The 25,648-nt window shown below is 41.2% G+C and overlaps 1 protein-coding gene across 1 annotated transcript; it reads right to left on the bottom strand.

The window, feature by feature from the left end:
• Positions 1 to 39: 39 nt before the first annotated feature.
• myo15ab (myosin XVAb) lies at positions 40 to 25,648 on the bottom strand. The gene is given in 70 exon segments (XM_077718488.1): positions 40 to 693; positions 763 to 903; positions 1,287 to 1,420; positions 1,614 to 1,747; positions 2,030 to 2,163; positions 2,557 to 2,717; positions 2,784 to 2,958; positions 3,042 to 3,136; positions 3,782 to 3,912; positions 3,983 to 4,065; positions 4,188 to 4,261; positions 4,415 to 4,487; positions 4,693 to 4,762; positions 5,048 to 5,163; positions 5,429 to 5,634; positions 5,698 to 5,772; positions 5,840 to 6,093; positions 6,814 to 6,932; positions 7,806 to 7,921; positions 8,025 to 8,100; positions 8,993 to 9,052; positions 9,154 to 9,269; positions 9,352 to 9,469; positions 9,589 to 9,682; positions 9,750 to 9,810; positions 9,900 to 9,995; positions 10,059 to 10,149; positions 10,224 to 10,543; positions 10,612 to 10,714; positions 12,215 to 12,288; positions 12,357 to 12,436; positions 12,628 to 12,819; positions 12,880 to 12,952; positions 13,442 to 13,620; positions 13,832 to 13,938; positions 14,021 to 14,149; positions 14,448 to 14,543; positions 14,615 to 14,745; positions 14,829 to 14,910; positions 14,965 to 15,008; positions 15,084 to 15,178; positions 15,266 to 15,441; positions 15,503 to 15,620; positions 15,776 to 15,900; positions 15,974 to 16,019; positions 16,093 to 16,244; positions 16,347 to 16,424; positions 17,023 to 17,148; positions 17,228 to 17,359; positions 17,448 to 17,543; positions 17,617 to 17,740; positions 18,222 to 18,280; positions 18,361 to 18,473; positions 18,969 to 19,134; positions 19,634 to 19,747; positions 20,534 to 20,597; positions 20,957 to 21,060; positions 21,135 to 21,140; positions 21,255 to 21,345; positions 21,430 to 21,504; positions 21,761 to 21,870; positions 21,952 to 22,015; positions 22,097 to 22,179; positions 22,259 to 22,657; positions 22,660 to 22,691; positions 22,737 to 22,966; positions 22,968 to 23,248; positions 23,355 to 23,864; positions 24,086 to 25,191; positions 25,576 to 25,648. Coding segments are annotated over 70 exon segments (9,663 nt in total). The 3' UTR covers positions 40 to 591.

Genomic DNA, 25,648 nt, shown 5'->3' on the forward strand with positions numbered 1-25,648 from the left:
AAAATTAACCCTTTTACTCCATGCATTTTTATTTTTTTTACAAAGTAAGGGGAGGTACATTACATTTTGCCCTTTACAGTGGCTAGAACTTGAAACACATCATTAAAAAACAATAGTATATCATAAAAAATGCATGCCATGTGAAATATAATACTAATTAATGTAAAAAATACTCTATCTTTGGTTTGTCATTTTTCCAGTTCATATGCTATCCTATTTTTAAAATTATTAAGTATGCATATATAAGTATATGTACACTTGCCAGCTGCTATTTTAGGCACACTTGCTAGAATTTGATATGCTCACATTGCAAAATGTCTGTGCACTTTTATGTCACTGGCCATCGAAAATCAAAATATAACCAAACAACATTACTAGTTTTTATATTTTGGAAACACACCACATTTTCTGACATTCTTCTTAAAAAAATCCTGATAAATACATGGAAAAATATAAGATATATCATTTTAAAACATCATTATTTACAATAATAGTACAAACCAGCTGGAATTGCCATTTAGAATCAGAAACAAATTATACCGCTTGAGCAAAAAAGTTTACCTAGCCATGGGTTGAGAGTTTTAAGAGCATTTATAACATGGTGATCTCACTTGGTGGTAAAGTGAGCCGCTTCTCGCGCACGGACATCATGTTCCCCACCTGCATGGCGATCACTCGACATAGCTCCAGGCCCTGTAAAAAAAACACCACCATCCTTTAATAAAGACCCTCATGGCAGAATTTCATTTTTCTCCTTCTTACCTGCTCTAGTTGCAGCTGAATGAGCCGTTGCGTGTCCATGTCGCCCAGGACCAGGTCCACGTAGGGGTAGCTGGCCCCAGCAGAGGGCCTTTGGGTGCGGCTGGATTGCACCTCCGTCAGGGGGACCACCGCCATCACCTCCTATACCGGACAAATGACAACATTGGTAAGATCGCCTTTGCTGGGGTTTATTGAGGAAAAAATCAGTCACAAGTCACTTTAACTTAGCATTTGAGTAGGGATGGAATGTTCATCAAAACTAGGCTCACAACAAGTCAAAGAAAATATGAGAAAGTCTTCCAATTTGTTGTGAAACTGCAGTTTTAGTTTGGTAGCGAATCTGTGGGTTGCCATTAAACACCAAGCATTTTTAAAGGAAAAATAAACACCCATCCCAAAAAGTTTCACTTGGTCCTATAATATTTGGCAACGTATTTCCGTTTTTATTGGAGCCAATAGCAAAAATTTCTAAAATATAAACACCATAGCAAATATCATAAGTGTTAGTGAGTGTGTGTCCTCACATGTGTGCTTTTGTGCAGAAAGTGAAGTCCATTTTGATTGACAGCAACAATACAGGGGGCATAGAAGGAGGTGGAGCTACTGCTCTGAACGTAGAAGAAGGACGAGCCAAACATGGGGAATGCACTCACCAGCCCTAAACATTAACACATAGATAAAAATTACACACATAATCAACATTTGCTTGGGTCACCAAGATTTATTTAGGCACTCTGTAAAACCCAATTTCCAACCAATCTTCAATAAATAGTTTTTAAATTAATTCCTCCAGCATTTTTGCCTCTGCATAAATTTTGACAGAAGACTGACATCTTTAGAGAAGATCTTACCCAAGAACTGGGCTCGAGCCTGATGTGGGCTGAGCGTCTGGACTTGTTGCATGTGTTGTGTCACCATGGCAACCCACTGCTGCGGCGGCTGCTTTTTGAAAAGCGCAGTGGCGATGTACTCCGACAGCTCGTGTCTGCGGGAGACACAAACACCCAGCTCACTCACACAAGTCAGCTTTCAAGGTTTTTTTTGTTTGTTTTTGACACCAGTCAGTGAACTGACACTTCAAGCCTGCCAGCAAGAGAGCAAGAGATAAAAGGACTCTGAAGTAACATGGTTGGAAAAATATGGACGAAAATGACTGTCGACTACATTGACTATTTTAGCTTCATCTTATGAATCCTTAGTCACTTAATACTCGGTGGAATCAGACTGGAAAAAAAGTCCCAGTTGGAAAGGAATGAGGTTGTCGTACATGCTAGGGATGAAGATGATGTCTTTTGCTCGATGCTGCAAGGCGGCAAGTTTGGAGATCTGCTGGAACTGTTGATCGCTCACTTTTCCGGGGGGAAGAATGTTCAGGAGACCTTTTCGGTAGTCAGGAAGGATCTAGAAACACCAAGAAAAGGATATGCATGGACGCTGGTGAAATATTTCTAGAATAGTATTGCAATAATGTGCATCTGACAAATATTGATAGACCTTGTTTTGAAATGCAATAACTTGATCATCCCTGCAAGTTCAATGCAAAACTCTCTTTGATAATATACAAAAAAACTTTGGGAGTACCTGTGTGAGTATTTGTTTTTTTTTGACAGTGTATTTTATACAAATATGATCTCACACACCTGCTCAAAGTGAGTTTTTTTGTGATTTAGTGGAAAAATATGGAATTGTGACCAATCATTTGTCCACTTTTTCAATGTTATGTTAAAGTTATTGTTGAAGGAGGTATTTCTTGACATTTTTTTGAGTGATGTGTGTATCGTCCACATATTTGACCTGGTTATAGTGCATAGCCACGTAGAGCTCATTGTCAAATTTGAGTGGCTGTCCCCAGACGACACGTCGGAACCAGAAGCTGTAGTTGTTATCCACTTGTTCCGCCTCTGTGGCCACGTCCAGGATGTACTCGTGTTTGTTGAGCGGACGCACGTTCTGACCTGCCAGCATGTCAGATTTCTTACCACCAACTTTGAATGTTTCAATTTGCATGACTTTAAACGCACCTCCGTCGGTCACCAAAAAGATGGCGTACTCGTCAATGGCCTCCAGCCTGTGGAGGCCCATCTCGTAGCAGAGCTCTTCTATCACCTCCAGTGAAACAGAACAAGTTTTGATCTTCACGTGGCGTTCCAGGCCCCCCGGAAAGAGGAAGAGCTGGCGCTTGGAGCTTCTGCCTGCCTGAGGATGTCAAAAAAAACCACAGCAAAAATGGCATTCAAGTGAATTTCAGGAGGGATTTTCACATGCCGATTAAATTTTACCATCATAGCTTTGAGCTCCATGCTGTTGGGGGGAACAGCACGGCCGCCATATTGAAATGTTTTCTTTAGATTATGCTCACACGCTTTAGAAATGCCTGCAGCACAAAAAAAGACGAATGTATTGGGACATCCACAGGATATTGATATCTACCTGCTAATAATAGAGTGATTTTTTCCTGAGGGTGTCAAACACTTCTTTGTTGAGGGTCATATTGCGGTTATGTTTTTTCATTATGTTTTCTAATGCATATGAATCTTTGATGGCCTCATACTTTACATAAACAACACAATTGGAATGAATCCAGCATGCCAGAATTTTTTTGTCATGTACTCTAACCTGACATTTTACGTGAAGAACATTGAAGGATACTTTATTTCATTCTAATATATTATAATTAATATAATATTCATAATATTATAATTATTATAGTATTCACACAGGAAATATTTACACTTCAACTCATTTTCACAATATTATATATCAATACTATAATTTTGCAGCTTGTTTGTGGATTATCACTAATAATGTGCAGTACTAGCAAGTTGTTCAGCAAAAATTGTTGTATTTGCAACAAAATTCTTGCACCACAATCTGAAATCTCGCTATTTATGTACAGGATTTTCATCAGTCCACTAGCGAATGGAATCCAGCCTGGACGATGCCAATTGTGGTCCAAGTCAACCACAACATTTCCAAAATGTATCCAAGTGTGGTGTTGAGAGTGTCTACTATGCATTACCCTGATATTGCACTCCCGTGCTAAAAGAAGCCTGAATCAGATACTTCAGCAGAAAAGGCTTGAAGACCTCCGAGCAGCGGCTAAATGCGGTAAGGATGTACAACAGCCTCCACCCCCGCTGGCAGCTGTCACTACAAATTGACACATATTAGATTTATTTTTAAAAACCCACATTTTTTTTACCAAATCACGGAGACTCACGGTTTGGAGCTGGTGTTAGCAGTGATCTGTTTAACCACCTGACAATAAGCTTCATCCCTCATCAATGTGAACTCTCCTACCAGCTACAGACACAATAGATGTTAATGCAAAAAGCCTATACTGTACAATACGATAGAGGTATTATCTTGAGCTCAGAAGATACTTTAGGTTCACCTAATGAAGTGTCCAGTGAGCGTGAATGTACCTTGAGGAAAGTGTTGACCACGTCCTGCTCTGTTTGCCCCTTTAATGGCGAGTCCCCCATGAAGCGCATTACCACTACATGAATGACAAATACGTACACACTTCAGTTGTTACACAATATCCGAGATAAATGTACAATAGATGACTGTATTCACAACTTTATGCACAAATGTGATAGAGTAAAACATTATTGGTGTATTTACAGAGGTCAGGTGAGTGTAAACTTACATAGGAAGAGGTCTACCGCTACTCGATTCATGGCTGGGTCTGTGAATTCTATGAGGGACTCACTCATGGGATTCTGGAAACATTAAAAGCACATAAGAAACCATGTTTATTGTTAGATAAAACTAACAAAACATTGGTACAAGAGCATATTCCTTATTATTTTATTAAACCCCCCTGCGTCAGTTATCAAATTTGTGCTAAAGAACTCCATGTATTTGGTTCTTATACTACGTTCCACGCCCGATACCACACTAACGTAACAGAGGCAACGGGATTACCTTGGAGAACTTGATCTTTTCTTCAGGTTCGCTGGAGACTCGGCTCTTACTCTTATTCTTTAGGGATTCCCTGGAAAACGGCAATAAAATACTGATTATTATGATGATCAATAATGATGAAAAACATCAATAAAATGCTGTGAGATAAATGTTTTTCAACACAAAAAACAAGAAAATCCAAATGTACTATAAAATATAACTAAAAACAAAGATAATATATAATATAATTCAAATAAAGAATTACAAAAACAACAACACATGTAAAATACAAATATAATACTAAGAATGAATAATGTCTAACAAATAAAAATATGAATGTATAGGTTAAATAACTATTTCCATTTCTATATCTCACCCTCTCCCATTGGAAGCTTGTCTGAAATACTTCCTGGCAAACTCCAACATGTCGTATTTACTGTCCAGCAAAGTCCTCTCGTCCATCTCCCCATCAAAATCATCCAGAGTAATGTCCTATTTCCAATGTACCAAATCCAAAATGGCAAATATTATATCATCTCTTTTGTAAACAAAGTCACTCAAAACAACAGACAGTTTCAGTTGAATTGAAACAAAATTAGGCACTATTGAGTATGCCTACCATTAGCAGTATGAACATCTATAATATTAGTTCATTATGTTATAATGCTATCAAAATCAGTGATTTTGAAATGGCCAAATACAATCGATGGCCTCATTCAGTACCCAATGCGGCATTTCTGCGGGAGGTGGCGCATACCTCGATGGTTTGGTCTATCTCATGCGCGGCGATGGTCGAGGCCACGGCGACAGCCACCGCCGACGACACGGCAAACTGTCCCGCTCCACCTCTGGGCTTCACCTTACGGTCCAATGGCAGGGACAGAAAGTCAGGTGGCGCAACAGGGTGGACGCACTCAGACGGGAAAGCGCCAGGGCGACCAAACACTGCACCGAACTTCCAACCTGTCCCACATGGAGAAAACAATTGACCCATTTAAGAAGCTTCTGCATCACATAAGTTCTCACCAAAGTCCTGTGTGTCCTTCTTGAGCTCTTCCAAGAAGACCACCTTCTTCCTCACTACACATCCATAACTATAACCTGCAACACAAAAACACACACATTGGAGAAACTCATTTGCACAACATGAGGATGCATTTTGATTCACCTTTTTCCAAGCGCTCCAGCACCTGTAGCCTGATGATGTCACCCTTGTGAAAGTTGAGCATAGCACGTTGATCTGCCACAAAGTTGCGCTCAGCGATCACATATTCGGAATCCTTCTTGATCTGGCCAATGAAGGTGTCCACCAGGTGTTTTACCTGTGGCGCTTTGGCTGAGAATAAGATCAGCTTCTCGTTGCTCAGGTTGAACTCCAACATGTTGTCCGAGGGGACGGTAACAAACAGGATGTCTGCGTAACTGAGGTAGCGTGACATTCGAGTGAGTAATAAGACCTCCGAGAGTAATTGTCAACCAATGAGAAATATGTATCACGCATCTTTCAATCTCATTCAACCTGGCATGTACATTAAGAATGATTTACTTGTCCATATTGCCTTCAATTAACATAACTGATGAATACTAAACCCAAAAGAGTGCATATACGGCTAATTAAATGACTTGTTCTTTGTTTAAATTTGGGAAAACAAATTTCCTTTTTACCAAGTAGGCGATGATGTGTATTTTTTGGTAAAAAAGTATTTTTTTGTAACGTTTTTGGGTTGTGGATGGGTGTGTTTTCCTTGTTTTGTCTGCATGATTTTTATGCATTTTTGTGTGTTTTGTCCCTTCTGGCTTCCCTTCCCTTGACCTCTTGACCCAGGTGTTTGTAATCAGTCACCAACCTCTGTATATGTGCATTTAGATGTTTTGTGGGAGTATATTTCCTTGTTTGGTGTATCTCTGTTGCAGTAAGTAATGTTTTTTCTACATGCCAGTATGAATATCCCCTGTTTACTTTATATTAAGTCACCCTTCTCCCAGTTTTTATTATTTGTATGATTATTATTCATTAAAATCCTAAATTGTGCACCAGAACTTTCCTCTTGTTTTTCTGCTTCCTGGCTTTAACTTGACTCTGCAGTCAAGGCAATTTATGACAGTTTTTGTATTTAAAAGAGACATGTTTTGGTATCATACGTGTATGCTCTCAGGACCCTGAAGTAGTCTGGAGCATCAGCACTACTCTTCACCGTCTTCAACAGCTTGATGCTTCCCTGTGATACTGACAAAACTTGCACGCCTGTTCCAACGCTGCCCTACACACACATACACACATTTTAGGCATTTAGATTACAATGGAATAGCCCTAAAATGCCATTAATTGTCACATATCCAACAGTGTTACTGAATAACAAAAAAATCAGCAAGTTAGAGTGGACAAAAATGTCTCCACAAGATGGAAATGTCTCTCATCAAATGATAGAGAAGAATTTTTGCAACACATTTCAGTAATTCCAGCTGAGGTGACAAATGCTTAAATATTCCTAACATGGAACCGTATCTTTTTCTCCCATTAGTAAAGGAAAATCCTAAAATGCATTTCATATTTGCTTGTGTTATGTTGGCCTGTTTGCATTTGTTTTATTGTATTTAACATTAAAATATGCAATTCAGAATTGGGCCAGTACCTTTTTCAAGGCTCTGTGCTTTTCATCACTGATTGATTGACGCCATCAAATTTTTATTCAGCGCACGAACAGCTGCAAGTTTTAACCAAGCCTAAAATTGTTCTCTAATGAGTTTGAGTGATTTCAAAAGACATCTGGCTGACACATTGGAGGAAACTGCAAGTATCCCTGTGGCATATAAATTACCATATTTTCTGGGCGATAATTCACACTTTTTACATACTTTGGCTCGGCCTGTGACGAATATTTTTTTCTCCCAATCTGACCACTGACAGCCTGTAATTCTTTTTTAGTATACAGTCATACTTTAACATAATTTTAATCTTGGTTTCTGATCAATTTAAAAAAATGAGTGCCAGTGTGAGTTATTATTTTCCTCTTCCTTCTGTGTAATTTGCCTGATGCGACTTATAGTCCAAAAAATACAGTATACATCATATCTGGCAAGTCAATTATGTTAAATAAAATCATAATTTTCCTCCCTTTTTTCAGGAACCCTACCGATGCCGGGAAGAGACGGGAGAAGTAGATGTCCCAGGTGTCCCTGGCGGCTGTGATGATGGTTTTCTTGACATGTTCCTCCACTGGATCCGTGTTCTGCTGTACCCCGTATTTATCTGTGAGTCACACAAATGCACACGTACACACAGTGCAAATGTCAGGAGTGTGTCATTTTAGTAAGTGTGTATAAAATCCATGTGGGAAGAAGAGAGGGACTACCAAAGAGAGCTTTCATCTGCTGCCTTTCATCCCGCCGAATGCGGACGCACGCCTCTGACAGGGTGTCGTTGACGATCTGCGGAGGAGAGCACAAATTAAGCATGCTGCCTTTCATCTGCAGCGTCTTCGTAGGGACGGCTAGCTAAGAGAAAAAGAGTAACACAGTATTTAAAGATCGTTTGATGAGCTTAATGCAAAATCAGAGTAGATGTACTGAGATGTCACGTTTGGTTTCTGCATTACAGGATGAAATAGGTGAAGGTGTTTAGCATTTTTGACACTTGATTGTTTTCAACTACTTTTTTGAATGAAAGAAAGAAAATAAGAAGAAATGAATGTGTTGATGTTTTAAATATGACTGAATGTGTATTTGAGTGACAATTACATGTCTTTGAGTGACAATTGTGTCTTTGAGTGACCACTTCTTGTCTTTGAGTGGCCATTAGGTGTCTTTGAGTGACCATTAGGTGTCTTTGAGTGACAATGAGGTGTGTTCGTAGTCTGGTTTTATAGTAGAATGAGCATTTTTGACTGAATTTGAGTGTCTTTCCCATGAAAACGGTGTATTTCAGAGTCTCAGTCTTTGGGTGTTGCATTAATAAGGCAGTTCAGTGCCTTTGAGTGTTTTCAAGGCAGCTAAGCATATTTCAGTGTCTTGAAGTGTTAACTTTTAAGGGGACTGTGTAACTGCTGTGGCATAACATGCAACCCACTCAGGTTTTGCACTATCTGCTGCGATTTGTTGCATAAGCTTCTTGGGTTTGTCGGCCATATTGTCGTTCACCCTATAAATGTAGACCACTTTTGGTCATTTTATGGACTGCGACCTTTGTGAGGATAAGCGGTTCAGAGAATGAATTAATGAATTTGTACTGCCTGTTATGCTTTGAGACTGACTTTGACTTTTAAATCTGTTTAGTTACTTTATTTGGTCATGAAGTGTCTTTGAGTGTATTGTTTGGCGTCACCTGTTTGAAAATGAGATCCAAAACTAGCGGATGGTTGTAGTTGTCTTTGGGATAGAACACCTTTAAAACAGAGAATCACTCACCATGAATCATCATAATAATATTTCCACAGAAATGGCAACATATGCTCACAAAAACGGAAGCAGAACAAATGAATGCACCTCTTTCCTAAGGAACAGTTTCCAGGGAACGTTAGTGTAGGTGTAATGTTCCTGGTTGGTGCTCTGGTGCAGTTTGGTCTGGATGCTTTCCAATTCAACTGGAAGCTCCCGAGATACTGTTAATTAAACATCACAGTGAGTCTTTTTTTAAAATTCAGTTAAGTAAGACTGGGTATAGTGTTTTGAGGATCTGAAGACCTGATGGAGGTACCGGCAGGGGACGAGGAGGGGCTTTGTTCTTTATGCCCTTTCTGGGTTGTGAGGTAGTCTCCTTGATGGCAGATACAGATGGCGGAGGGACCATGGGGCCCTTGGGCTAAACATACATTGACATGTTTCAGTCAACATGTGACTAACGTTCATTCAACTTAGTTTGTGTGTAGGTTTTTTTTTAACATGCATCTTTGACCATTTTTTTTAAAAGAAACCTTGCACCTGTGGAGCAGGAGGAAAGTCCATCTGCGGTCTTAAGATCTGCAAAGCTTCATCCCGAGGCGTTTGCTTCTTCTTAAATTTACCTTCTGGCCTCCTAAACAAATTTAAAAAAAAACGCACCATATGGTTATGATAAAAGGAAAAATGGCAAATATTTTAACCTTTTTCCAGGTGGCAATGGATCCATTGGAGGAGGAGGAGAATTGTAGCGTTTGATGATTTCTGGAGAATAAAATGCATTAAAAAATGTTTTACTAAACATTATTCAGAATAATGACACATAAGTTAATTCAATGATAAACAAACTCAACCTTGAAGATCTTGGCTGGGCACAATCAGATCAGAAGTCTGAGCAGAGTACTTCACAACTTCGCCAGAAGGGGACGAAGGACACGTCGTCACGGGGGCTAAACCAAAACATTCATTTAAAGTTTAAAAAACAGAATTCAGAGAGTCAAATCTTGTCTTACCAAACTTTTTGGCCGGTTTCTCCTTGTTGATGGGAATTCCTGGAGCTCTTCCTCTAGGAATACTGTCCTTCTTATTAGTAGGAGACAAAGCCTGGGCAAACAGGACATTTCAATTAGTAGGAATTTTATAGTCTAAGCATCTTTGGGTGTCTTAATATAACAAACTGTTTTAACCTGATTAGAGTTGGTGGCTTCGCTTATGTCACTTTGGGTGTCGGGATCTGACGTCTGAGGGAACGAACTCGATTCCAGGCCCATGGCGGCATAGGGAGACGGCGTAAAGTTGGCGTACGGGCTGGGTGGAATGTTGGTGTATGAACTCTGAGGGATGTCTGGGGCGTAGGGGCTGGGAGGGTGCTGTAGTAAGGGGCTGGAAGGGGGGCTCATGATGGGCGTGGATAGGACGCTGGACCGACTCTCTGTCACGGGGTTCACGGTGGCAACAGGAAGGGACATTACGCCTCCAACGGGAAGCACTCGTACAGCTGCAGGAGAAAAAAATGCATAAAAACACATGATTGGCTTTGTCTTGCTGCATATCTAAAGATCTGACCGCCAGGTGGAGGTGGGGGATGACCCGGCGGGTCTTGGTCTTGCCACCCGACCCCACCACGGCCTTTAATCCTGGTGGAGAGCAGCGCAGTTGAGTCGATTTCCTGTCAAGAAACGAGCACATTTCAGACAGTCACTTGTGTTGAGGGTTAGTGTGAAACTGATGGTGTTGTGGTACAGATTTTGAGTGCGATTGGTTGCTTGTGGTATGCCATTTGATTGACTGGCGACCAATTTAGGGTCACTTGGGATTGGCTCCAGGGTCCTGTGGACCTAATAAGGATAAACAGTGTTGGGAATGGATGGATGGAAAAATGTTGGGTCGATGCTAGTAAGTCAGTATGTAGGTCAATATCTAGCTTAAATAGGAATTGAAGGCATACTGAAGATTGATAAGTTAGCAGGTGAAAAATGATTGTTCCAATGGATTGTTATACATTGAAGTAAAAGCATAACCTCAGCAAGGTAGAAGATTGAACCAGACATGACTGCCTTTGTCAGATATCATTTAAAATCAATAGCGCGCCCACAGTGGAATAGATGGGCGCAGAAGTGAAACGGGGTAAGAGAGCGCTCACCGGAGGCCAAATCTTGTGAATGTACTGCGGTGGTCTCGGAGCACAGCGCAGTGAATAAAACATGCTTGGATATACTTGAGGGAATGCTTTGGAAAGCACTGGGGCCGTAAATAATGAAAGAGACTAAAATGGAAATGCTGTATGTGGAAATGTGCTGTTGGGAATCCACACTGGCCCAACCAACAATTCTGTGGACACTTGAGTCGAGTGTGTTTAAGGACTGTTAACCACCCAACTAATTCCCTGATTCAAACATTCAAACATAGATGACACATAATTTGTTGATTACCGTCTCAAACTGTAATGCTGTTTTTGTCCCGGACCAGTCTAAAAGTATTAGACAGACCAGATCCAAGCCTAATATCGCCAACATAGTCCTGTAGATCGCGATCTAATAGTAGACCTTACTGTTTTTAATCAGAGCATTTATGCATCACTATGCAGTAAAGTAATTGATGTGCATGCACCCGTCACCATGATAATATCGGTCTGTGTTTGGTAAGTGGATCCACTGCCACCTTTGCCCAAACCACTGAAATCACCATGACCATCTGGTGCTAGTGGCAGTTACGGTAACTGAGTAATGTAATAGGCCTGAGAGATCTCTGTCAGACACATCGGATACATGCTGATTCCTGTTGGTAACTTGCGATAACAAATGAATGATGCAGACCATGGTGGCATTTGTTACCTAGTTTAAATTTATACTTTCACTAGTCTACAACCCTTTTGGCTCTACTTACACTGATCTTGTATCTTGTTTGTATTGAAACTTAAGTCTCTTATTAAGTCTCAGAAGATCCTGAATTAGTTGCCAGCTAATATCAATGTTGAATTTTGCTTTTTAATGTTGAGTGTGTTGAGCTCTAAGTTAAAAAACTAAGCATTCAAAGTTTCTCCAGCACATTCAAAATGCAAAAATCAAATGTAGGAATACACACTTAGTGGCCTCTAAAGCTAAAAACTTAAGGACACGTGTCTGTCTGACTTTGGCTGCTTTGTGAAAATCTGTGTTATGTAACTCACCAAACTTCCATCAGACAGCACCGGGTCAAAGAGACTATCTAGATAGCGATCCATCCCCCGTAAAGGCTCCTGGTCTGAGGAGATGACATCAAATTACCTTGTGTGTGGGTAAACGCTAGTATTAATGTAAATAAATACTCACCTTGGCCAAAAATGTAATTGGGAGAAATAGCGGACGATATGACATAATCACTGGCATCCAATCGGCCACCTAGCAGACTTCTACACAAACAAATCATCTTATCACTTTTAATATATTTCTATCAGAAATTAATATTTGGCACTTCATCAATATGTCGATAACCAATCAATGATTATGGATACATCCATGTCACTAATTTTTCTACCAACGTACGTACATGGTCTAATACAATTTTCTGTGTTTCTGTGTGCAGTATTTCAGGGTCTCTTACATGCTGGCGTTGGCTCGTACACGTCCTGGTTCTTGTGCTGAGATGATGAAGTAGCTGCTGTGTTTGGGAAATTGGGCAGGCAGCTCCAGGTCTGACATCAGATCCAGCACATAGTCCGAGCCCTCCAGCTCCACCCACTGTGCTGACTCCTTCAGCAGCACAGACCAGCCCTGTCGACTCTCCGTCACTCCCCTGTCAAAAAACACCAGGCTCGCTTCCTCTGCATGACACTTTGCCCCAAACTAACCATACCTGTGGAGCAAGATGTCTTTGGCCATGTTCTCCCCTGTTGTCCATGAGTGCACGGGACAAAGGACAGAAACACCTGGAGGGACACACAAGGTAATTAGAAACTAATTTACTGATTGATGGACGGGCCAGCCGACCGACTGACTGACTGATTGACTGAAGAACTAACTAAATCCTGTGTAATGTAACTGTGCCACCAACTAACTAACTGACCTAAAAACCTCTACATGCATGTAAAATAAAAAGCACTGCATGTACTACTGTACATGTATATTTGATAGGAGTATATGACACGTTTATACATTGGGAAAAGGGAATTATAATGGTTTGAGGGGTTTTAAAAATATAGTTTATATATGGTTCCTACTTCATGGAAATTCACTTAGTACGGATAGTTATGGAACGGATTGGCTGCTAAAATCGAGGGAATACTGTTCTTTTGTTCACATAGCGTTTATAGATGATGAAGATCTGTGTATTGTATGAAGTACATATGATTCCTTATTTTATGTGCTACAATGTTCACACAACAGTGATAAAATAGCGTTACATTGTGGGCAAGTACCGTCAAAGCAATGCACGTGGAGTAGTGTGTGCGCTTTCTTGCGATTGGCCGTCCACTCCAGCAGACACGGCGGGTAGGTGCGCATGTACGCAGGCCCACTGCTGGTCTGCTGCATTCCCTGCAGCAAAGCGTGCTGACACACTGAGTTGTAGCCCCCGGGTCCGTAGTCTGACACAAACCTTAGAACAGGACCCAAGCACACGCAGCTCATTAAATTAAAAACTAAACATGATGACATAATCATCACCCAAAGAAAACGGTAGACTTTCAAAACTATAAAATCAGGCTGACCTAGATTATCAGCTAGTTTAATGTCCCTAAGGTGCTGCGTTAAATACTTATGGTGTGATTTGTGTATTTGCTATAGTAATAAAAATTAAGGAAACTCACTTCAGCAGGGGCTTGGCGAGATTTTGGGAGGGCAGGAAGGCAGATAAACATGAGGACAAGAGGAGCCAACCACGCTCACTATTCAGCATGTTGGGATTCCTCCACACCTGCAAGTGGATAAAAATAGAACACGACTTGATACTGACGTTTTGAGATTTTTTTTCTAGGTTGAATACACTTTAAAGTTACCTGATTGGCCACTTGGGCAAAGATCTCGTCTCGGAGCTCGGAGTTGGCAAGACCTCTCTGGATAATGTAGTTGCCAAAGAGGTTTTCCTGTGCTCCGTTGAGTTCGGGGTCACCCATGAAGCGAAGAATCTATTTGGCACATGGAAGTGACCACCATTTAGTTGGTCAGGTCAAATAGTTTGCACTACTGACACTACTTATTTGGTTGTTAATTGTATGTTTGATTAGTTAAAAAGGTTGTGTTCAGTTTTTTAGGAGTTCATTGCAATTTGTGAGGGAGTTTGTTGGTAGGTTATTCACTGCTGGTATGATAAGTTGATTAGGTGGTTGGATTTTAACTTGGTTATATATAATATAGTATAAATATTTTGCTTATTTATTGTATGTATGCGTGTACAGTGAAAAGTTCTTTAATTGCATCCAGTACCAGGACAAAGACATTAAGGGCTCCTTGCTTCAAGTTCTGATCTAATCGGGTCAAGGAGTTTTCCAGAGGGGCTGTCAGCATTCCAAAATATGGGTCCTAAAAAAAACAAAATGCATATAAACACTGTTTCTTTCATGTCTAGCTTAGAATTTGTGTGTGTGGTTCACCCTAAATATGGCATGGACATAATGTGTCATGAGGTAGTTGTTAATGTCCAGGGGCAAGGTCAGCTGTGGTTCAACCTGAACTCTGGGGGCCTGAACCAGAGCCAGGCAGTCTGCGTGCTGCTCGGTGCCACCTGCAAACGTACACATGCACATTTACACACACACAAAACATGAATAAATGTCATGTTTATTTATAGCGTTGTCCAGTGTGCACCTGAGGCCGCCTGAAGCAGCGCAGCCAGCTCGGCGGGGATCGGCAGAGTGGTCACGTTTACCACTTCTCGATTGATGCGATCCTACACGCGTACGCAAGTGGACATAGACACATACCGGATATCTCAACATGTGACCATCCTAATTTTACGACTTTGCCTTCCTCACCTCCTCAATCATCCTGGCTGGGTGCACCACTGTCTGATAAGAAGAAATCAAAATTCAGTTTGATTTCAATTTCAACACATACACACACACATATGTACCCTCATATAGCGTTGGCGGTTGGCGATGATGCGCACCAATGCGCGTAACTTTACAAGATATTTTCTTCGGCGGGCAAACTTCTTTCTAATCATGTCAATCAAAAACAACAATATCAACGCAATTAAAAGATATGGAACTTGTCATATTTATAAGATTTGAAAGATTGCTCACCTGACAACACATCCTTTGCATCTGGCCTGCAACAGTGTCATGCAGTGTCGGAACTTGACAAAGTTCTTGCGTATGAAGTACATACGCACATACCGCTGTAGGGTGAGGGCGGCAATGTTGAGCACACGGTCTCGCTTGCCCTCCAAAAGCTGGTACAGATCCTCCTTCAGAAAGATCTACACACACAAAAACACATTTAAATCATCTTCTCTCTGTGTATGAGTTTTTATCACGGACCTTAGTTACTCCCAGCTGGAAGGAGCCCACCTTTACAGGCCCCAGTTTTCGTAACATGACAACACAGTTTTCGCCATTGGGCATAGGTGGCTCTGTCAAGCACAGAAGTGCTTTGTATCTGCATACATAGACACAATATGAATGCATATACTGAAGAGACAGTCTATTTTATGGATATTGTACTTAAATTGTAGCATTACATAATTTTGAAACAAAAAAATTCAATTTTCAGCATCCATTTACTTACAATAACTCACTTGTCTAACAACTCACCTGGATAGAAAACTATAAAACGCCAGTCTAATGGGATAGCCCTCCTTGCGTATTTGGATAGTCTCCATAATTCCAGAATAGCGCAGCTGTGTAGACACCAAGTCCATGTCAAACATAGCAGATTCCTGAAACAGAAGAAAAACACCCTTGCAGATAATTGATAGACATTAAAAACACACTGTGTTTGTAGACAGATACCTTACGCTGATTTGGTTTAATACACCGCACAAAATATGGGTGACACCTGAAAGATGGAGGGATAACAGATGGAACAATTGGAGACAATAAAACAATTGTATTTGTGTTTGCTTTTCAACCTTTCCATCTTTTCCAGTAGCTCGTGCAAGCTGCTTCCAAATTTAGCGCTAACTGTGTTGGCCTGGAAGCGGCGAGCTGTGCTACTGCGCCGTGCAACGGAGCGATGCTGTGACAAAGCTTCGGAATGCTTAAGGAAGAGGTCCGACACCATCTGATGATGCACACCCAAACATATTAGCCACAAATAAACATGCAAACAAAGGCAAGCACGTATTAAGTGGGTCATATATGACTCAAAATTATAATGTCATACTTTGTTTTTGCTGTGGATGAACAAGTCCAAGACATCCTGGCGGACAGTATCAAAATTTTTGTCCAGAAACCTGTTTACCTATGGACCCCCCAAAAAAAGCAGACAACTTTGAAATATTAAACCTTTACGTGCCATCAGTATATTAAGTTGCCCTGTTGAACAAAAAACTACACAAAGATAAAACTAAATTGCGTGTGATTGTCCTTGTCTGTCTATTTGTTAGTTATGGTCGGATCGTCTGCTTTGTTTGTACCATGCCATGTTTCCATGCCAAGTAGTACCTCGTTTTTACACATCAGGACTAATTTTGTTATTTGATTTCTATGTCCTTTCATTTTCTGAAGGTTCCTGCCCTAAGTAACTAAAGTTTTGTGTGAGCACTCCTTCCAAGTCCTTGACTCCTTCCCTTCATTTGGATGCCACCACGTTCCACGACCGAGCAAGAAGTAGCAGTTTCTTGTAAGTAATGTTTACTTGTTTGTTGGTGTCTTTTATTTATTTATAAGTGATTTTTCCTGATTACACATCCATCAAATGACTTAAATTTACTTTTTCATTCTTCCATTTTCCATAATTGTTATAAGCTACAACTCATAGTCCAAAGTAACAACTGTTTATATATATTTTTTATGTATTAGTTACATGCACACTTGCAATGAACTCAATTAAAACATACCTGATAGGTGACTTTTCCGGCATAGTGTTTGAGGGTAAACTCTGGCAGAGGCATCTTTGGCTTGGCATACAGGGGGTTGTTACCGTGGTGATAATGGCACTTCTGCAGGAACGTGTGGTCCGTTGCCTAATTTACATGTGAGGAAGGTTGTAGTGAGGAAGGAAGGTCAGTGGTCATTAAGACAGTTAAAGCTTAAAAACGTTACCTGAGGAAAACCACACTGATCGTCAAGTATGCGGAGTATCCCATGAGGCTTTGCGGCAATGAGGTCCAGGCAGTCTTGGTTGTGGCTAAAGGACTGCTGCTGCCACTCAATCTGCTCCCGCATATACTCCTCCTAAAGGGTATAAAGGGGATATAGAACAGTATTTAGCACTGAGGTCATGACCTTTTGTGCAAAATATAACAAAAATTGTTGTCTTGACCTGCTCTTGTTGGATGATGATTTTGTGAAAGAAAAACTGCAAACTTTCGTTGGCGTAGTTGATGCACAGCTGCTCAAAACTGTTCACCTGTAGCTCCTAAAAGATAAACATAAGAGGTTTTCTGAAAAAGTTCTTCAGATTTTTTACTGATATATGGTAAGTGTGGGACCTCAAATCCATAAATATCCAAAATGGAGATATAGAGGGCTTCATTATGAGGGTACACCCGTCCATTGATGCGCTCCGTCAGCCAATTGAAGAGCAGAGAGTACAGGATCTTGGCAACCGCGTCTCTATGAGACACGCACACACGAATTATTGCTATGGAAACAAGAGAACCTGGTTCCTATGGAAACAAGAGGGCATCTAAAGAGATACGACCCCCCCACCTCTCCACGGGACCCGGGTCTCCCCTGACTTTAAATTCTTTGTCCTTACTTGCCTCTATCAATGATGGAAAGAGAAAATCAAAGAGGTTCCACTGGGAAGTATTGTGCAGAATACTTTTACATGGACCAATTATATTTTTTAAACTTAACTTCCTTAACAGTGGTTTGAGCGTATGGCTCACAGTTCTGGGGTCGAGGGTTCGAGTCCGCATCCACACTGCCTAAGGACAATTTTAAATGTTCAATTAATCTATTGTGCATACTTTGAATAACTCTCTGATTGAGTACAATGAAGTTTAAGTTACAGTTATTGCCATGTCGTTAAAAGCTGACAGTTCCTAATTAAATATAACAGAAAATACCTCAAAATTTTAATTAAACTGACCTGGCATCCACAGCACTTTCCACTGTGAGTGGAGTGGATATCTTTTCCCTTACTGTGTCCTGCAAACACAGTATTACTCAAAGTGGGATGTGCATCGTCATTACGTAGTCATTGTATAGTCCGTGCTGAGCGTACTCACCATAATTTTGAAGGTGATACACTTTTGCAGGCCTTCAGGCGACACCTGTAGCAGCTCGGCGACCATTCGGATTTCCTGAGTACTCACCACTGACGCCGTAGCTTCCTGACTCCCTCCAGCCTGCCGGGGGAATCATTAATCATGCCGTTATCAAATGAGAAGCAGCGTTTATGGCTTTATTTTTTTCTTTAATCCGACCCATTGGGAATTTAAAGCACACTTTCAAAAGCCCTTGTAATATCTATCAGAAAAAATATATGACGACGGTGCGGGGTAAAGTGGTTAGTGAGTCTGCCTCTCAGTTCTGGGGTCGAGGGTTCAATCCTAGGTGAGTCCTTACTATGTGGAGTTTGTGTGGGTTTATTTCTGGGTACTACAGTTCCCTCCCACATCCCAAAGACTCTAAATTGCCCCTGGGGATGATTGGTTGTCTACCAATTCACTTCATAGTCAGCTGGGATAGGCTCCAGCACCCCCTGCGACCCTTGTGAGGATAAGCAGTTCGGAATATGAATAGTATATAACTACATAATGCTTAAATCTTAGGAAAAAGTTGCCCATGTACAAAAGTTTGCCCCACACTATTTGAGAATTCATGTGTGACAGACTGACCTGTTGTGACTGGAAGTAGACATTTCCAATATGGAGGATGGACGACAGTAACCGGTAGATGTCCTTTTGCTCTTCAGTTTTGAAGCGAAGGATGTCCATTGCGCTCAGTAGGCGGCGGAAATCCTCACCGTCATCCTTGCCTGCGATTTTGCAGCCCCCTCCCTGCACCCACAATGACAATATAATTTATGGGTGCATAGTCGACCGTTTTTCTAACTAAAATCCACCAAATGAGAGCAAGAAATGCAATGGCTTTGCAGGACTAAAAAAAATGGATCCTGTAAAAAAAAGTCAGTTTAAAAACAAATCAATAGTTTGCAAATACCAGACTCATAAAATATGAGAAAGTGCTTTTGCAGTCAACTAGCAATAAAAACTGACTTAATAACACAAGGGCATTCATTCCATTTACATCAAACAGAATGAAAGGTCGCTTGAGCCACATTTACATTTTTGTGGCCATTAATCAACGTCTGCAGAATGAATGTCACCTTGGCACAGAGATGACAAGCCATTTGTGAACCCAGAAATTGATTAGCTTTGCTTTGTGTGTGCACGTGCCCGCCTTTAGATTAGATTAGATTAGATTGGAACTTTATTTCATCCCGTATTGGGGAAATTCCCTTGGTGGCAGTAGTGAGACAGTAGCGTTTATTTATACCTGATTGAGATAGAAGTAGGTCTCAGCATCCTGCAGATACAAAGTGTGCTTCTCATGTGGAGGAAGGCCTGCCAGCATCTCATAGAAGATGTGATAGTTTCTCTCCGATTTGGCCTGAAAATCAAAGCAAAAAAACGTTCGATCTTACAATCTTAAATTCATTACGTTCCACCGTCTATTCTACATTTAAACTTGTCTCTTTATGAATAAGTGCACGGGTGTATTTTCACTTTGCACAATAAGTTGTTGTTGAATTGAAACATTAACAAGCATTAAATGTAACAGTAACAATGGGAATATTAATAAAATGAGAGTTAAGAAATAGATTAAAAAATAGACAACAAATTACACTCCAAATAAGCAATACATTATGGTTGTATTAATTATTGTTAAAGAATTATAATCTTACAATACACTGTTATGTTTGAAGGTCATTAGGAACAGAATTTAAGACATTTCTGGGAGCTAATTTAAATTCCTGTTTAGGACACTATGGAGTAAATTGAAGAGTTTTTTCCCCGAGTTAATTGAAATTATATACTGTAAGTATACTATACATTTTTTTTCTTCATTCAAATTAATACCCCATTTTTACACATACATATAAGTAAAAGCTGATTTTTTAAATTGAAGTTGTTACATATAGATGTAGAAAAACAATAATAAATCATAGAACCAAATGGTAAAAAAGTATTTGGAAAGAAGATTGTGTGTATGTAAGTCTGCAGACAACAGACACTATTGATGGAGATGTTTGATGGACACAGGGATTAAAGACTGGGCATTGTGTCGGACACCACACACTGAGTGATTTACGAATCTCCTCTTTCTCACACTCTGACTCACTTGTAAGAAGATGCTGTGTATGTGTTTGTGTGTTTGTGTGTGTTTCCAGATCACCTGAAAGACAATGCGGGACTTCTCCAACAGGTACTGAGACGTTATGGCACCGCTGATTACACCCCTGGATAATTAGGTTTGAGAGCACACAAACACACACAAACACACACGCACACACCAAAACACACAGAGTTAAGAGTTAAATAACAACGCATCTATGTAATGAACTCAGGTTTTCTTTGTCACAGGTCCACTTGTAACCCAAGTGTGTTAAAGTTACTCGGAAGAGTGTTAGGTTCTCCAAGCGTTAGCTATTAAAATCCTGGTGAATGAAGGGAGCATATCAACATATTCTAATTATTCCCCATTAGAATAACTCCTTGTTTAGATGCTTTTCCTGATAATAAATCCTCGGAAAAATTCAAAACAATTTTGTGTTGTGGGAAAAATGAGATATTGACGTAAATATTGTTAAGCACTCACTCCTCCATGCAGAGCTGAGTGAATTTGCCAAATCTTGACGAGTTGTCATTGCGCACTGTTTTGGCATTCCCAAATGACTCCAATAAGGGCGTGGCTTCAAGGATCTAATGAAAATATGGATAGTCTTTATCGTCGTGGCAACCTCCGACATTGAATAAACAACAAGTGGATGTCTTACCTCTATCTGACAGGACCAGGTCAGGGTAAAAATGGGCAACACAAGAGTTATTTAAAATATACTGTGTAAGTAAGCACTATTGACACAGTATATTAGTTTTTGACTAAATGGCAGATGTACCTGTTGTGTGACATTTCGTTTGTGATGAATGGCTGTTAGGTAACGTAAGATTAGTTTGGTAGCTTCTGTCTTCCCGGATCCGCTTTCTCCACTGAAATGAAATTTAAAGCAAATAGATTATCAAGTATATTTGTCTCAAGTTTTAGAATAAAAGGAAGAGAAATCTGAAGAGTACCTGATCACAATACACTGGTTGTCTTTGGCATCCATCATGTTGGTGTAGGCGAGATTAGCTAAGGCAAAAAGGTGACTGCAACATAGACACACAGTTTTGCTTCAAGTAAATAATTCAGATGCTACTTTTCAATAACATGTCCCACTGGCTGCTAAAGTTAGTTAAGTATTTTTGGTCTTTTTAGCTTTTGCCAAGCCAGCAGTTTGGAGTTGTTTTTTGTTTTAATAAAATACATCGTAGACCATTAATTTGGAGATAGCACACAATAATAACCCATTACACTAGTGCAACTAACTTTTTTTGTTAAAAGTGCCTAAAAATGAGGCCTTACGGGGGGTTGTCGCTCAAACCGTGGCCCTCATACAGGAGTACCATATCTGTGCCATAAATGTTGAGCATTTTGTAGGGGTTGATAGAGACCAGGATGCTGCCGATATACGTCTTTGGTAGAAAGAAGTCACAGGAGTTAGCCTTTAGATGCATATTAGATTGCACATAGTAAAAAAACCAAAAAGTAAATACATAAATGAGGTCTTGGTCGTAGCGCTTCTTGAGGTTCATCAGAACAGTAGTCTCGTTCAATTCGCTAAAATTAAAACAGAGAATCAAGACAATGTCTTTAGTGGGTCTACAATGGACACGCGGAAATTTAACGTATGAGGCTTACGGCAGCTGCGTTAAATCTTCCATGCCGTCGCCCCATCGCTTTACCCTATGGCCTGCTGTTGGCATGCTCAGAATAGCATAGATCTAAAAAAAAACCCAAAAACATTTACATTAAAACAAAAACAATCTAGAGCTTCGATAATTTCTGAGAATGACATATTACCTTGTCGTACCAGCTCTGCCCAGGCACCTTCTCTCTGATTGGAGCCCATTCTGGATCCTGAAGCTCTCCATTCTCGATTTGCGGTGTGGGTAAATATCCATCTAACACACCCGTCTCTCTATACATTGACCACTTGGCCAATTGCTGGACAGTGCCATGGGGTAAAACTCTCTCAGCTGCCCACACGTCCTGCCCTGTTTGACCACCACCTCTAGCATTGCGGGCCCAGTGGCCTGAGTGAGGCCCATACGGGGGGACTGTGGTGTAGCGATTATCTGTGCCATACAGTGCCGCAGGGGTCCTATATGAAGCATAGCGAAGCTGTTGGTTTTGTATAGCATTGGCCAGGCTTGGATTGTGGAAGCGTCTTGTCAATGCGGAGCCATCTGGCAGCCTGTAGCACAAACGTGCTTGAAATTAATGATGTCACATGCTCAAGTTAATCTCTGCGGTCTGCTCCCTGACCTGTAACGGAGACCACGCAAGTCGTCATTCTTCAGGGCGGAGGAGAGCTTCGGACTGTCAGGTTTTGGTGCACCTGTGAACACACTATTTTGAGGGAGGTGAAAGAGATCAGAGGATCGAAGGCCCATGTTTTTCCTCAAGGCAGCGGTAAGGTTTGGGGTCGCAGGTTGCTGACCAGGGATGGCAAGTGAGCCGTCAGGGAGCTGATAAGAAGCAGTTCGGATGCTCTGATTCGCAAGAGCCTAGAGAGAGAGAAATAGGAATGTGACCATTTAGCATAGGTACTATCCGGAAAAACATGAAAATGGGCCATGTAAAGATGTGTACTTTTGACAAGTCGGGGGTGTGTGGTTTATGAGGGTCAATGATGATGGTACCATCAGGTAGGGTGTATGACACGCCCTTAAGATAAGGGTTCTGAAGGGCAGCATTCAGGGTAGGACTCTTTGGTTTTCTTGGGTCAATGATCATGCTTCCATCAGGAAGATTAAGGGTTGCTCCTTTCAAGGCCGGGTTATTAAGAGCCTGTTGTAGAGAAGGTGAACAACTTGATTCAGAAAAGCAAAGTTATACAGAAGATGAATTATTTTCTCACTGTAGTTCATTCATAAATTTAGGGTTGATTACATACCTTTAGTAAGTCTGGCGGTATAGGTGTATTGGGGTCCCGAACTCCCGCCGGCAGGTTGAGCGAGGCATTCCTTAAAGCAGGATTCTGAAGCGCATTGGCAAGATTTGGTGAGACGGGCTTCCGTGGGTCAATGATAATTGTGCCATCTGGCAGTGTGTAAGAGGCCGATTTAAGGTAGGGATTCTGAAGTGCTGCTGTTAGGTTAGGGGATTTAGGTTTTTTGGGGTCAATAATGATAGTACCATCGGGCAGAGAATATGATACTTCACGTAGGGCAGGGTTTTTTAGGGCATTGGCAAGGTTTGGGGAAACAGGTTGCTGTATGCAAAGAAACAGGTTCACAATTAGAAGAGGCAGAAATAATGTGCATTCAAAACAACGGTTTTACATGACAGTTACTTGGTTTTTAGGATCTATAATTGTGCCATCGGGGAGAGTGTATGTAGCAGTCCTGACATTCTGATTCTGAAGAGCTCTGGCAAGGTTAGGAGATTGGGTAACTCGCGGGTCCTGTATAGTACAGAATGAGGAGTGACAGAATGGATAACAATGTTACATGTATTGGATTGACTTTTGGAAAATGACAAGTATTTATCTCATGGATGGAATGCTATGATCTGTCATTAAAATCATTTTATGTTTACATTTGTCAGTGAACGTCTACACAAGTAATACATGCCTAGTCAAAAAGTGTGTATATTTTGTGTACTTTGTACAGCCTTGGCACCCACCCTGATAATTGATCCATCAGGCAGAATGTATGATGCTCCCCGTATTTGCTGATTTTGCATGGCTTGACCAAGATGTGGTGAGGAAGGTGGCTTGGCATAAGGCGATACCAAGGTTCCATCTGGTAGCCGGTATGATGCCTGGATTAGTTGTGGATTTTGTAAGGCACTTGCCAGCACTGGTGAAGAAGGTGACTGTGGTGCGTAGGGGGATCGAAGTTGAAAATTTGTCTGATAAGATGCTTGACGGAGATTTGGGTTCTGTTGCAGTGCGCTATGAAGTTTGGGGCTGACCGGTGCGTAAGAAGGATGACGTTGCATCATTGGGGATCTCAAATTTGCAACGTTCTGAAAGTCGGACCGGTTTTGTAAAGCATCATAGAGCAGTGGTGCTGGACCAGGCTCAGATATGTAATCATACCCAGTAACATATGTCTGTCCATATGGAGAGTGGAACTGGGGAGTGGGATAGGAAGATACACCCCTGATTGCTTGACCGTGTCTCATGGCTCCAGAAAGTACTGGAGACATATTCCCAGATGGCGCGTATGGAGACTGAGGCCTTTGAAGGGGAGACATATAGGAGGCATCTCTCACGGCCTGGTTTTGTAGAGCTCTGGAAACTATTGGGGATGAAGGGGCCATAGGTGGATCATAAGGAGATAATCCCCTTGGCAAAGGAGAAGCATAGGATGCATCTCTTAAAACCTGGTTTTGCAGTGCTCCTGAGACCATTGGTGAAGAAGGACCCATTGGCTGCTTGTAAGGAGAAAGTGGCCTTTGCAAATGAGAAGCATAAGATGCATCTCTTACTGCCTGGTTTTGCAGGGCTCTGGACATCATCGGGGAGGAATGAGGAACAGACTGCATGTTTGGAGAAAGTGGCTGCTGCAGAGGAGAATTGTAAGATGCATGTCTTACTGCTTGATTCTCTAGAGCTCCAGACAGTAGAGGAGAAGAAGAAATCTGACGTGTCTCGTGAGGAGTCAATGGTGAAATGTAGGAGGCATCATGAAGGGCTTGGTTTTGCATTTCAGCAGGAAGCAAATAGGATTCATGGGAATCTGTATATTGGGGTGTCATTTCCTCCATGCCATCCATTGGGGCAACTGGAGAACCAAAAGGGGAAATTAAAGGGGCCTGTCTGATAGTTTGATTTTGCAAAGCGCTAGATAGCATTGGTGAGGCGGGGGTAGCAACTGGATCGGTGAAAGGATCCACATAAGAAGGAGGTAAAATTGGAGGGGACATACTAGGGTGTTGTAAGTGGAGGTGTGGTGATCCGAGTCGTGGCATGTGCTTGATTAAGGGCGAAGTGGGAGGCATTCGCCTAAAGGAATTTTGAGACACACGAGGACGTCCACGGGCCACACTACGCCGAGGAAAATGGCCAGACTCCTGTCTCCCAATGGAGGCACGATGTAACATGTGAGGTGACTGAAAAGGAGAAGAATGATGAGAGGAGTCTATCGTAAGAACAGAAGATCTATTGCTCCTTATAGAAGCGGTACGAAATGGACGGACATTCTGAGTGGGTGGGGGTACGGGACGCCCTCTTAAACCCAT

Source organism: Stigmatopora nigra, chromosome 6 (genome assembly GCF_051989575.1).
Source record: "Stigmatopora nigra isolate UIUO_SnigA chromosome 6, RoL_Snig_1.1, whole genome shotgun sequence".
Classification (NCBI taxonomy): domain Eukaryota; kingdom Metazoa; phylum Chordata; class Actinopteri; order Syngnathiformes; family Syngnathidae; genus Stigmatopora; species Stigmatopora nigra.